Below are 14,649 nucleotides of genomic sequence, written 5' to 3' on the forward strand. Positions count from 1 at the left end.
GGACACCATCAATAGAGCAAATATAGAAGACTTCTATAGAACTAAATAAAAAAATGATATGAATACTTTTTGCCTAAGCGAGTAGTTACGCCAGAATGCTATACCATGAGAGAACAATAAATGAAAATGCGCAAAATATGTTAACTTATCGATTTCTTTTATCTCCGAAGCTGCCAATTACTCTTGTAGTAAAAGCAGCCAAACATAAACGTTTTAGGAGATGTACTATACAGTTTTTCTAGTTTAAGTTTTCATACTCACATCTAAGAAATTAAAATTTTCTGTACAGTTTATTATTTCTTGTTGCTACATTAGGTAAACCAGAGACGAGATATTTTTGACAGTGCAAAACTGTGTGAACTGCGTTTTTCCAAAGTTGATAGCTAGTGTATTTGTGCAAAATCATCCAGTAACTTTCGCAAAATGTCATTTACTATTTTCCCTGGTGACACTTCTTTGCTCAGCTTCACAATAATGTTTCTATCATGACTAGACTAATTTGTTTTCTTACTCACATAAAATGGGAGATCATTGAGCAAGAGCAGTGGTGGGTTAATGATTGAACCCTGTGGGACTCCTATTGTAATTTTTCCACATGCAGATGATGTGGCATCCTTCCTTGTATTACTCTAATAGCCCAATATAACTTTCTGTATCCCAAAAACTAAGTAATGCATAGAACAACTATGCAGTGTGCAGAACTTTTCTGCCAGCTGCCTCGACCTGCGGCAATTTCCTGGCATGGTGAACTTTAACCAATTGCACTTATCCCATGTGGATGCCTTTCAGTCTTTATTGACGAATGTACTGGCTGGAAAACCTGCAAGTACCAAAAGAATTATGTATGGACTCCATAAATGCAATAAGTGTTTGATCATTTCAAAGAAAGTCTATCTCATACTACAACATTAGCACACCCACTTCCCCCCTCACACGTTTTAATCACAGGTGACGAAACGATATAGCGGAAGGAGCAGTGCTCCAACAGACTACAACAGGAGTACAGCAATTGTTGCATTTTTCCATAGAAACTACCTGATTCCCAGCGCAATTGATCAGCATTTGATAGGGAGTTGTTGGCAATGTATACAATGGTGTATCATTTCAAAGACGATACAGAAGGAAAATTAATTACCATTTATACCAATAACCAGCCACTGGTGGATTCCACTCACAACCCAGTGACATACGGCTACCCACAGAGTTTTCGACCCCAGATTATATCAGTTGATGACAAGCGTCCATCTTCTCCAAGGGGCACATAATGCCATTGAAGACTACCTCTCCCAGATAAACATACTCTCTGTTGATATAAACTATGATGAACTACCCAAAGAATGGCAACAAGATGCACAAATACGCTACCTGCTAGATAACACCACGACTGGGTTGAAAATTGTACACTGCACTATGCCTGGCTCCTCTGATTAAGTTTGGTATGATATATCGCTAAACAATGTCAGACACCCCATCCCACTCAACGTGTAGAGGACTATTTTCGACGACTATACGGACTGTCACACCCACGAGTATTTCCCACAAATGAACTAATAACAGACCATTTCGTATGGCCAAACATCAAACAAGACTGTAAAAACTGAACACAAAGTTGAACTACTTTCAACGCTGTAAGATAGGTTGACATACATAGTCCAAATTTCGTCAGTTTGGGATACCTGATGGCCACATTCCATATGTTCACCCTTGCGTAATCAGACCCCTTCCAGACGCGGTAGGTTTCCAGTACATTCTCTCGGCAGCTGACAAGGTAACCTGCTGTGTCAAAGTCACACCTCTCCCTGAAAACATGGCAGAAACTAATACAAGAACCTTTGTACAATTACACGTCTCACGTTGCTCTCGCCTGCCTCCATCACGACCAAAGTCGTCAGTTCAATTGAGCACTATTTACTGAGCTCTGTAGCCTTTGTGCTATCCAGCGCTTGCACACCACACTTTTACATCCTCAAAGCAATGGGCTGGAAGAGTGCTGGACCAACAGACTAAAAGCAGAACTCATGTGTCATGCTGGCGATTGAACAGAATCATTTTATCCAGAATGAGATTTTCACTCTGCGCTCATATGAAACTTCCTGGCAGATTAAAACTGTTTGCCGCACTGAGACTTGGACTCGGGACCTATGGCTTTCACAGGCAAGTGCTCTATCGAGTTCTAGTCTTGGTCTGGCACACAGTTTTAATCTGCCAGAAAGTTTCATGTCAGTACACATTCCGCTGCAGAGTGGAAATCTCATTGTGGAAAGATCCCCAGGCTGTGGCTAAGCCATGTCTCCACATATCCTTTCTTCCAGGAGTGCTAGTTCTGCTAGGTTCGCAGGAGAGCTTCTGTGAAGTTTTGAGAGCAGGAGACGAGATATTGGCAGAAGTAAAGCTGTGAGATCGGGGCGTGAGTCGTTCTTGGGTAGCTCAGATGGTAAAGCACTTACCCACGAAAGGAAAAAGTCCCGAGTTCGAGTCTCGGTCCGGCACACAGTTTTAATCTGCCAGAAAGTTTCAGAATCATTGTAGCTGGTGCTCCTGGGGATGTGTTCTGTGTATAAGGAAGACTTCCCCACTTTAATGGCGGAAATCCTATTTGGTGAGATACTCGCCATACCAGCTGACTTTGTCTTGCTGTCACAACTCCCGTCAGACGAGGAACTACGTCTCTCATCCACAATGTTAAACAGTACATCATACACCTCAGAGTACCACTTTTGAGGACACCGCATCGCTCACCCAACATGTTTGTAGCTTCATCTACATCTATTTGATTACTTTGCAATTCACAATTAAGTATACGGCAGAGGTTCAAGGACGACCTTCAAGCTATTCTGTACCATTCCACTCACGAACAGTGTGTGGGAAGAATGAACTTAAATCTCTCTGTGCTAGTTCTCATTTCTCTTATTTTATGATGATCATTTCTCTCTATGTAGGTGGGTGCCAACAAAATATTGTCAAACTCTGAGGAGAAACTTGTTGATTCAAATTTTATGAGAATATCATAGCACAAAGAAAAGCACCTTCTTTTTAAATATTGCCAACGCAATTTTCGTATTAGATTTGTGGCACTCTCGCCACTATTTGGCTATGATACAAAACGAGCTGACCTTCTTTGTACTTTTTCGATGTCCTCCATTAATCCTATCTGAAGCGCTTCCCACACTACACAGCAATACTCCAGAAAAGTCTGCACACGCGTAAAAAAGCAGTCACTTTAGTAGACATATTGCATTTTCTGTGTGTTGTGCCAGTAAATCGAAGTCTTTGCTTTGCTTTCTCCACAACATTATCTTTGTGATCATTCCACTTTAAGTTATTCGTAATTGTAATCCCTAAGTACTTAGTTAATTGTGGTAAATGATAGCATCATCTGCAAACTAATTAAGAGGGCTGCTCAAATTGTCTCCTCAATAGTTTATATAGATTGGGAACAGCAGAGGGCCTGTAACACATCCCTGAGGAGCGCCACATATAATTTCTGTATTACTCGATAACTTTCCATCAGTTACCATGAACTGTGACTTTTCTGATGGGAAATCATGAATCTAGTTGCGCAGCTGAGACGACACTCTAAAGGCATACAGTGTCATAAGAAGTCTCGTGAGGATGGTGTCATAAGCCTTCCGGAAATCTTGGAGCTCCCCTATCGATAGCACTCAATATTTCGTGAAAAAATAGTTTTCTTTGAGATAATTCATAATGTTCGAACACAATATATGTTCCAAAAACCCTACTGCAAATCGGCTTTAGTGATATGGCTCTGTAATTCAGGGGATTATTGTTATTTCCTTTCCTAGTTATTGGTGTGACTTGTACAACTTTCCAGTCTTAGGTACTGGAACGGATCTTTCGATGAGCGAGCCATTGTACGTAATTATTAAGTATGGGGCCATTGTATCAGCATACTATGAACGGAACTTGACTGGTATACAATCTGAACTGGAGGCCTTCCCTTTGTTAAGTGATTTAATCTCCCATTGACCATTCCAGCTCTAAAAGACGGTGACTATGTCATTTTGCGGGATGATACGACTCGCAGTGCCTTGTAGCCACCATACTAAGACTGCTACAGAGTGATAAAACATGGATCTAATAAGTGTGACACTCTTCCCCTTGGGAAACCAACCACTGTTACATTGAATTGTCTTAAACCTTCATGGATGCTGTGGGACACTAGCAGTATAACTGAGGAAGGCACAACTCACACAAACAGCAGTTCTCACACCTGTCGAGAGTAAGCCTGCTTATCTGACACAATGAATGAAAACAACGTTTTTGCTGTGAAAGTCGATGTGCAGCAATTTCAAACATAAGACGTGACAGTGAAATTACTCAATGACTTTATCGTTGTCAGAGGACTACATGGGGAATGGCAGATCGGCAACCGGATCATCTTCAGACAATTTACTCAGATCTACAAACTTTCCCACCATGTCGAAATGACCACGATATTGCCACAGGTATCACCTGACGGACTTCTTACCATCAGAACTATTAAGAAGCAGTAATCGCTCCCACTTAATCAAACAGAGGTTGCGGTATCTACTAGTATGATGCTGCCACCCCTGAAACCTAGTCATCTGGCTGCCCAAACCTATTCCAAAACAGACCAAAAGTCGCACTACAGCTGACCCCAGCGACTCCATCTCTGCGTCATGCAGTACGAGCTATATTGTAAGAAGGTTGAGGATAACAACACATATTCTCTCACACCCTCTCGCTGAGAAACAGTCAATTCATGCGCTGCTTAGCAGCCAGCCAGAGCACAACTGATAATGTGCAGCTTCTCGAAGATTACTTCACTTACAGAGACTCCGGCGACCTCCTTCTCCCCCCCCCCCCCCCACTTTCACTGTGCTCCACTCTCCTGGGGAGAGGCGGGTGTAAGGCGAGGTTCTGTGGTGGTTCCACGACCATAGCCCATACCAAAGGAGAAGGGGACTCTTTGGTCAGCAGTGAGACCATCTGTGATGAGACTATCTCTGGTTGTATTAGTTCACTCCAAACAGTAGTTTTTCTCTGTATCACACTGTCGATAATAAAGTATGTATTATCTACAGCAGCTGCCTTTGTTATTATGCTATGAATATTCCTAACCAGACACACCACAACTGACTCGTTTTGAGATTTCGACCTAAGTATCCTTACTTCTTCATTTCTTATTACACCATTCGTTTATGGGCTTAACTGGACAATGTCTCATGCTTCTGCCAAAGAATCACTAACTATTGCAGTTGGTACAGCATTTAAAGTTTCTGACACTCTGTTAACTCTAGAAATGTTCCAGATTGTTCTATTATCACGCTCGGTTTCACAACTGCAATGAACATCCTCCAAGGCTGGCTATTGTTGACTGCACCTAACTCATTGTGTTGTGTTTCAGATGTAGAACTCGTATTGCAGTACTAATATCTGATGGTAGCCCTTTCTTAGCTGCCAAGTGCATCATTCCATCGATCAATATTTCGCACACTGGTCAGTGTATGTAGATTTCATATTGTACCCTGTCCTACTTAAATTCCGCTCATACTGCTCACAGTAGACAGGTGAACTGTTTGATGTTCTTCTCTAAGAACACCAGTGAAACTCTGTTTTCACAGAGTATTACAGTGGATTACGAAATGTAAACTTCTAAATAATTCTTTCTTCTAAGCATCAGGAGTTTGACCAATTTGTTGTTTGTTTAGCTCTTGCTAATCAAACGGCGATGCTCATAACTTTACAGTTGTCAAAGCGATACTGAACATAGACATGCTTGCACAGGCACACAGGCAATGAAAATTTGCCCAACCGTTCTCTTCCTCCCCCCCCCCCCCCCCCAGTCCCCTAGAACTTAGAACTACTTAAACCTGACTAACCTAAGGGCATCACACACACCCATACCCGAGGCAGGACTCGAACCTGCGACCGTAGCGGTCGCGCGGTTCCAGACTGTAGCGCCTAGAACCTCTCGGCCATACCAGTCGGCAAATATTTCCACACATGCGATCTGATTCTCTACTGGAATTGTATTCAAGACGTCATGCAAGCAAATTTGTAGTGTTTAGCGCAAAGAATGAAAGGAATGTAGTCTCGCAAATGAAGGGCTTATTTCAATAGTGGTACAAGTCCATTTTTGTTCATTGTGAGATACATATTCGTAAAAAAGCATTATAGGCAGAAAAGTGGAGGTAATGGACTTGTACCACTGTTGAAATAAGCCCTTCTAATAACAGAAGTGTAAATGGATTTCTCGTGTATATCATTTGAGGGCAACAGACACCATTATAAAAGCGTTGTCCAAAGAGAATGAAATGTCGCTAAATAAGTAAATGAACTAATAAAACTATCCCTGAAGCCTTTTAGCCTTTTGAGATAGTTTCTTACTCTGAACAGAAGTTATATGTAACCCCAAGAGACCTGGGAACTGTACACCTATTTCATCATTTTTCATTTGATGGCACAGATCTTGAATTGTGTGTCAATAGTTAACATCACAACAAAGCTCCTAGTCATAAAAAGTACTTAAATAAATGCTTCATAAAGTTACTAAATGTTCTTGAAACTTGTGACAGGAATCTCAAGCCTTCAGAAATGCCTTATAATGACTTATTTGTAATAAAGTGACTAAGCATCATTTGAAGTGACGAAACAGATTAATGATGTGCCGTGAGAGAATGAACTTGCTGGCATTCATGTTATTATAGAACCGTCAATACTATAAAAGTATTTTAATTTCAGATTAATGATAAAAATGTTTCATTTTAGTCGTTGAGTGTAAATACTATGATTAAGTGGAATTTGTACCTTAATTTGAAGCTCATTTTGACCTAATTAAAAACCATTTAAATAGAATAGTGTTTGTATATCTGTTTTGCAAAGTAGTGCAAAGTTTAGATGGGACAGAATTGAAAAATATATTTATTCATTTTTAACTATGTTTCTGCGCAATCAGTGCCATCATAAAAAATGTATGTACGTTAATGATTACTATTTTAGGCTGTTCATACATGGATCTTTGCCTAATTATGTTGCAAGAAGGTATTTATTTAAGTAACTGCTATAGGAAAGCACAATGTTACACAAACTGACCATTGTGTGCAGATCTAATACACCTTGTCACAATGTTTCAACATATAACACAAGTAACTTTATAAAATATTCCAAGTTACAATTTTGTATTGTAACTTATCAAAACACCAAGTCATGTATTATATATTCTTCAAATTACTTCACCACATAAAAAGTTTCATTTTTCACTTTTGTTGTTATGCATTTAAATTTTTCAATGGTACTGAGTGCACATTTTAGGTAGTTTGTTAAAATATGCCAAGACCAAGATATTTATGGCTGTTGTGCTCTTTTGCAGCTGGATTATGACATGCTCATTGTGTGTCTGCTTCTTGTATTATGAAGTTGCATTGGCAGCCTAAGGTGAAAGTACTCAGATTTTGTTTGGTGTATACTAGGCAACTATAAACATGTAAACTATGGATTGTGTTGCTATTCAGTTCCCTAAAATAATTTCTACGTGATTCTCGCGGTATGAGTCCCGATATGCATCTGATAGCCTTTTTTGCCCTTTAATAGTGTCTTAGATCCCCGTGAGTTTCCCGTAGCAAGTTTCCGCATGTGAGATGGGAGGTAAAGAAAGCGAACTATGCACATAGTGGGAAAGTTTCACTAACACAACCTCTCAGTTTATATAGCACATAAACCATAAAATTAAGTAAGTGCTCTATCAGAACCTCGATCAACTCTAAAAATAAAATCAAAGCAGAATGAGAGCAGATCTACCTAGCGGTAGTTGCTGAAGGTCTTAGAGGATGATAGTGGAGGTGCATGAGACTTTTAACTTTTCTAGGACAACTGGCGCGAAAGTTAGCAGCTACGGTGTATCCAAGGGCCATTTGACTGGCCGATGTAGTGGTGGGGGGATTTATGTGCAAGTTTTCGTTGCCTGTGGAAACAAGGCGTACGGCTTTGACATTTCTAGTGAAGCGACTGTAATATCTTCCGTTGGTGTAGATGATTGTATGTAGGTTTATGTTGTGATGGATAGGGATGAATGATAGGTGTTTGGAAGATGTAGAGGTGCCACCACGATTACGCTATTTTTATGTGGTGGTGCACTCTATTGTAATTAGTTAATAAAATTGAAGAGGGTCCAGTAGTTGCAAAGAATATATCACAGTTTGACCATTTTGAGTTCCTCTTGTTTTGATATAATGGTTGATCGAGTTCCATTTGTAGTGGAAAGTATATATCAAGTAGAGGTAAGTTGAAATTATATACTGCGTTTGGTTTTTTATTTGATCACATATATACATGCGTACTGTGTTGACAGGTCAATCTTTGCTGCCTATTTTTTAGTCACCTAATTTGCCGTTGTTTGTTAAGTTTTCTTCGGTCGATTACAGGAAAGATTCTTTTAGGAAAATAATATTGGGAATAACTAACTAGAAAATTTACTGTGTTCATCGAGACGCAAAACAGATAAAGGCGTACTACTCTGAATGTGTTCTCTCCCATAATAGAGGCTGTAGGTGGCCCTACATTCGTCAAGAATGAAATATTTCTGTGTATAAAGGATTTTACAAGTTTAGGGTTATGTGCCTCCTGCGTCATATTTGCTGCGATCTTATTTTATCCGAACACAATCTTAGAGTTCCGCAAATATTAACAATGCCAAAATATTACTGGGGACTGCTTAGCCGGTAGACTGCAACATTGCAAGAACTTAAATCTTAATTGTGCCCATTGTTGGCGAAAAGCTGCCGATGTTGACAAACATTCAAAATAAGCGTCTCACAAGTGTAATTCTGCATCGTTAGTTGCAGTATTTATGCTATGTGAAAACTGAATTTACGTGATGAATATACATTTTAAGGATTACACATGAAGTTTACAGCAGTCAAATAGTGGGAGCGATACTGAACTGGCTACTGTTTGGTTTTGCAAATTAAAAAAATTTTAATCTGACGTCCAAATATGGTTTACAGGATTGCTCAGCATTAATTAATCCGAATACCGGGATGTTTCCTTTGAAACGCGTACTGTGTGTTCTCATCCTAAGCCTTTAACGGTCAGCACCTGTGCTCTGTCAATAATCCCAACATCAATGATGTATTAAACTGTAGACTGCCTTCATTTGTTTCAGACTGTGTGTGTGTGTGTGTGTGTGTGTGTGTGTGTGTGTGTGTGTGTGTGTTTACTGTATTATTATTATTATTATTATTTTATTTAAGTGCACTCAACAGTGAGGTTATTAGTGCAATAGCAAGAATAGTCTGAGACAAATGTTGTTAAACAGCTGTAAGGAACAATGTGTAAAACACTAACCTCTTTTTAAACTGCAATCACACACTCTCATTTTCACATAAATCCACCTACACACACACACAGGCCTACCACTCATTCATATCAAATAATGCAAAATCTAAAACTGTCAGCTTTGTATCAGCTGTGATCTTCCAGCAATATATGTTATAGGTATACTTTCACTGCCCGATGACAGTTAACAGATCAGATTGATAGCTAAATAATTTTAGTTGGAGTTGATTATAATTATTTCCATGTACATTATGCAACTGCGAAAGATAAAATTAATGAAACAATATGAATGTTAGACACTTGTCATGCAGGCGGGATGAGGTTCTCCTCACTCGCCTCCGCATCGGGCACAGTCCCTTAACGCACGGTTTTTTACTCAGGCGGGAGGACCCCCCAATCTGTAGTGCTTGTGGCGTCCAGATTACTGTCCGCCACATTTTACTTGACTGTCCTTTATTCTCTGACCAGAGGGCGGTGGTTTCCTTGCCACCAGATTTGCCCTCTATTTTGCTAGACGATGCAACGACTGTGGTTAAGGTCTTACGGTTTTGTGTCCTGTCCAATTTGTTGCCTCGGATTTTAGGGAGAGGATTTTAATGTGCTGCTGGGTGACTGGCTCAACAAGGTAAGAGGTCCGCCAGTCACAATTACCTACTTGTTTCACTTCGATTTCTGTTCTCTTTTCCTTGTGTTTTCTTTCCCTTTTAGGGCGTTTCTTCTCCTCTTGTTTTGCTTCTGTATGTGAGGATTTGGAACTGCGTCAGGCCTGTGTCTTTTAGCCGTTGTCCTTGTTCGCTGTCCGTCTTCGTCCCTTCACCGCATGTGTTCCTGTTTCTATGCGTTTGGGCGCTGATGACCACGCTGTTTAACGCCCGAAAACCTCAAACCACACACACACATTATTATCAGTTGCTGTGTGTATGAGGCTCTTATTGTTTTCATGTGCACTGTGTATAGTCTCGAGGCTTACATCTGTAATCTCTTGGATCAATAAAGACTACCTGCTCTTAGCTGATGCAAATAAAATAAAACTTTGCATAATCAGCCACAGCAGATGCCAATGCAATTAGCTGCAAAAGGCATGTGGCACAAGACCAGCAATAGCAGTGTCTTAAATAATTCATCATGCTGCACGGTCTGGCGCCGTGCTATGGTTCACGCGGCTCCCCTCGTCTGAGGTTCGAGTCCTCCCTTAGGCGTGTGTGTGTGTGTGTGTGTGTGTGTGTGTGTGTGTGTGTGTGTGTGTGTGTGTTTTGTCCTTAGTGTAAGTTAGTTTAAATTAGATTAAGTAGTGTGTAAGCCTAGGGACAGATGACCTCAGCAGTTTGATCTCATAGGAACTTATCACAAAAACTCATTCATCATGACAGATCTTCTACCAAACGTTGATGTGACTGCAGCAAACCACTCGGGTAGGACAACTTACTTCTGTGCTTTTTTCAATTAAAGAATCACTGAGTTTCCACTAACATCAGTTGGAATTAAATGACTGATACTACAGTGTTAATAAATCAAAAGTCCAAGTCACACTTTTTTATTAATAAGTTAACAATTTTGGTGCATTCTTGATCATTATCATTAGGCTTTTTTCTGTTATGAAATAATCTGTCTTCACACACATTACTTTTCATTACACAAGTACAGCTTTATCACTTCAGCTCTGTCAGTAGATGACTACAAGGGTAAGGGCATTTTAGCTTCACCATTTTGTAAAATCTGCGAAATCATCAGGCACACAGTTATAATGCCAAGCACCTTGAGAAGTGCGGTGCTGCACAGGAGGAATAGGTAGTTGCAGAAAGTTGCATCTACTGTGTTGCCTCTGTGGACTGTGCATTCAGTGACAACATCCCAAGAATTTGATTACCACACCTACCCTTAAGACAGACACTTTGTGCCCCAGTGACTTCATCACTTTAGGGCAGGCAACATATATTGTACAGATGTATCCATCTGTGGGCATCATTGCCATGCCTGTGAAGACTGAGAATCATATAGTTAAGCATTGGAAGGTGGTATCGCGTGTAGTTTGGAGGTGATGCTCTGCTCTTCTTCCGTCCCCTTTCCCCCCACTCCCATACCCCCTTGTGAAAAAATGAACATGGAAACATATCCACAGATGTGTATAAACAGTAACTGGTTAGATGAGAGATGGCAGGTGACTGTTTGTAATGGAACATTCCATGAAATTAAGATCTGTCGGAGATGGGCTAATGTGTCAGGCACTTATCCTTTCATCTCCCATAGTGTAACACTGATGACAGTTACTTGTATACCACAAATGTGTTGACAATCAAAACCCCCATCTACCTCATTATATCAGTTAGTTTTCATCTTCGACAAATTTGCAGCTGTTTGCTGTCAGTGGTGTGATACATCCCATTATGGGAGTAGACTTACTGGTCATTCTGTAGGCTCCTGCTAGGGAACCTCCGTTCATGCCTAATAGATTCTGTGATATCCAGCTGGCTAGTCAGTGCAATTAGTCCTCATTAACACGGCCATGGTGAGAATGATTTGTGGTGATTGGGAGACTCCTTTCCTGTTTTTTTACTCTGTGCGGTTGGTAAAGGAGCCACAAACTCACACAGTCAGTCAGGCCACTAAGAATAAATTAATATCTACCAGTTCCCCTGAACACAGGACTCCATAGGTGTTATAGTAGGGCTATGGACACATGCAAAAAGGAATATTTTGAGTAGCTAATTGAGCTAACAAAAGTGTGAGGTTACTTGAATCTTAGCTTTTTTTTTTTTTTCTTTTAAACATAGACTGGATCGTTCAGGTTTTGGGCTTGGTGCAATACTAGAATACCATAAACTTCTGACGTAAGGGAGAGTCCAGATTAATTAGATTCAAAATTACGCTTTTTAAGATTATTATCTGAGGCACTGTAAAATTAGATATAATGTTTTTTTCTGCTCTTTACAAAGAGAATTTGGTTAGCAACCTAACTGTGAGGAGCTGTTTAAGGTATCAAAAATAATTCAGAGTTATTGTCTTGATTAGATTGGATTGTAAAATTTACTTATGATCTGCATATTTACTTAAGGCAAATGTAGGGCACTGTTAGTAATTCTCTGAAATGCTGAGTAACTTTAAATATTCAGGCTCAATATTTAATTAATGCAAGTTAAGTATTGGCTGTGTAAAAAGAGTGACTCTTGTCTTTGAAAAACAAAACTGCTCTTTATTATTTACAATAACTGATGCACCAAGATTATCTATTGAGCATCTATCATTGAAAATTTCTAGTACACATCTTTATATACACTATCAAAAGTGTGTTTTGAGTTATCGATTCCCTCAGTAAGTTGTTCTGTCTTAGTTAAAGCAGAAAAACCCATCCAGTCACAAGTGTTACTCCGTTGTAAGAAAGTTAGTGATGTACCTGTTACCATTACACCACTTCTGAATCTGGTAAAGGGTTTAATTTGCAATGGGACTTAATGCTGCAGACAGATGAGCAGTTGCGGAAAAACTTGGAGAAGTGAGAGGGTACCACTTCATACATTGTGTACATCAGGACTGCTAGACAATAAGGTTAACACCAGAGCAAGCATCCTAGCTTTTGTGTGGGATGCACTTCCTGAGAAAGTCAAAATGGTGGTTTACCACAACATTTTGGTCACATGTCTTCTTGTTCTGCCAACAGCCCAATTTGTGGAAACTGTGGTCTGCTGCTTTATGAAAATTAATCATGTAAACTGCCACTATTCTGTGTCAGGTGTGGAGGTGATCACCCTACCTGATCTCTGAAGTGTGTTACCCTACTATGGAACATAAATTCCTGAAACTTAAGGTCTCTGATTGCCTCTCGTATTTTGAAGCCCGGAGAACTTATATCTCGTCCCTATGGTATTGAATTTGCACAGATGTCGTCGCTAAGAAGAATATCTCCATACTACATAGGGAACAATAACAGTGTGAGTGTGAACAACTCAGCAATCACCATTTCCAATGTTTATTTATCCCTAGGCAGGTCACTGATGTACCTTTGAGATGGCCACGTTAATCCTACAACCCTCCACTCTTTCTCCTACTTAGGGATTTCGATGCGACCACTCCCTGTGTCCATGTTTTCTGACAGAGACAGTCTGATTGACCAACTTCTTTCTGTTCCTGATCTCTCTCTCCTCAGTGGTGGTACCCCTATCCATGGAACTGATTCAGGTATTGACCTTACAACAGTGTCATTCCCCATTCTTATGGCTTTGATACAAAGGTTGCTATACCACAGTCTTCACTTTCCAGAGATTGTCACTTCCTTGTAATTGGGTGGAAGAACAATTGCCCCATTGTGCTCCCTGAAGGGCAAACTGGCAGGTGTATACCTCTGCCATCATCTTCGTCCCTTCTCTGTCATATTGCATTGATGAGGTCTGAGATATCACCAAAGCAATAAGCTGTATCACTGGAACTGCTATACCCCCTTTCTATTAACCTGTCCATAGGTTGCCCGTACCATAGTGGACCAAAGACATTACAACAGCTATTCAGAACCATCAAAAAGCCCTACAATGTCTAAAGCGACGTCCTTGACAGACCACCCTCATTCCTTTCAAGAGGCTCTGTCGAGAAACTCACTACCTAATTAAACAAAGTTAGAAAGAATGCTGGAACTGCTTAATCTTCTGCTTGGGAACATATGCCCCTTCTCCCAAGCCTGTGCCAGGCTCTATAGTCTGCTGAATCACCAGTGATCAACAACTGTTTGTGGTCTCCTCCTCCATCATGGTGTTTCTACCAATGCATTGTTTCTTGCTGAACAGCTCCTGACCCACTTTGCAACAGTGTTGGCATTGTCATCTTACCCAGTTATCTTTCAAATGTATTAAAAGACAAGTTGTAGGCATGCCCTTATTCCTTGCCTCTATAACCACAAAATATATGATGAACCTTCTACTGACTGAGAGCTGCTTCTGGCTCTCGACTCACCACATAAGGCCCCGGGCACTGATTCATTCACAATCAGGTGTTGCGACATGTGAATGTGACTCGTGGGGTCCATCAACTCAAAGTCCTTAACCCTATTTGTCTAGAAGGTGTTTTGTCTTTACAGACATAGTATCATAATTCCAATCCTTAAACCAGGTAAAAACTCAGTATCCCTTGACAAGTACCAATGTTGTTGCACAGTTTCTATTTTTGGAACTCATCATTCATAAAAAGCTGACGTGACATTCAAGAATAGCTGCATTCGAAAGCTGAACGTTCTCTGCTTCCTTGTGTTGACCTCTTGCACTGTTTGTGGATTGCACTGTTCTATTCTGCTTGTACTGGGGACTTGTCTCATCCTGGCTGGACTATGGTTGCCAGATGTATTGTTCA

At 40.3% G+C, this 14,649-nt stretch overlaps 1 protein-coding gene across 2 annotated transcripts in view; it reads left to right on the forward strand.

Moving 5' to 3' along the window:
* Window positions 1–8,047: 8,047 nt before the first annotated feature.
* LOC124620002 (zinc finger protein 37-like) overlaps window positions 8,048–14,649 on the forward strand; it is a 150,702-nt gene continuing 144,100 nt past the window's right edge. For both annotated transcript variants that reach the window (XM_047146670.1, XM_047146678.1), the window contains exon 1: window positions 8,048–8,261. In XM_047146670.1, coding sequence (XP_047002626.1) covers window positions 8,214–8,261 — 48 coding nt within the window. In that variant the 5' untranslated portion in view covers window positions 8,048–8,213. The remainder of the gene's footprint in view (window positions 8,262–14,649) is intronic.

Source organism: Schistocerca americana, chromosome 1, assembly GCF_021461395.2.
Source record: "Schistocerca americana isolate TAMUIC-IGC-003095 chromosome 1, iqSchAmer2.1, whole genome shotgun sequence".
Taxonomy (NCBI): domain Eukaryota; kingdom Metazoa; phylum Arthropoda; class Insecta; order Orthoptera; family Acrididae; genus Schistocerca; species Schistocerca americana.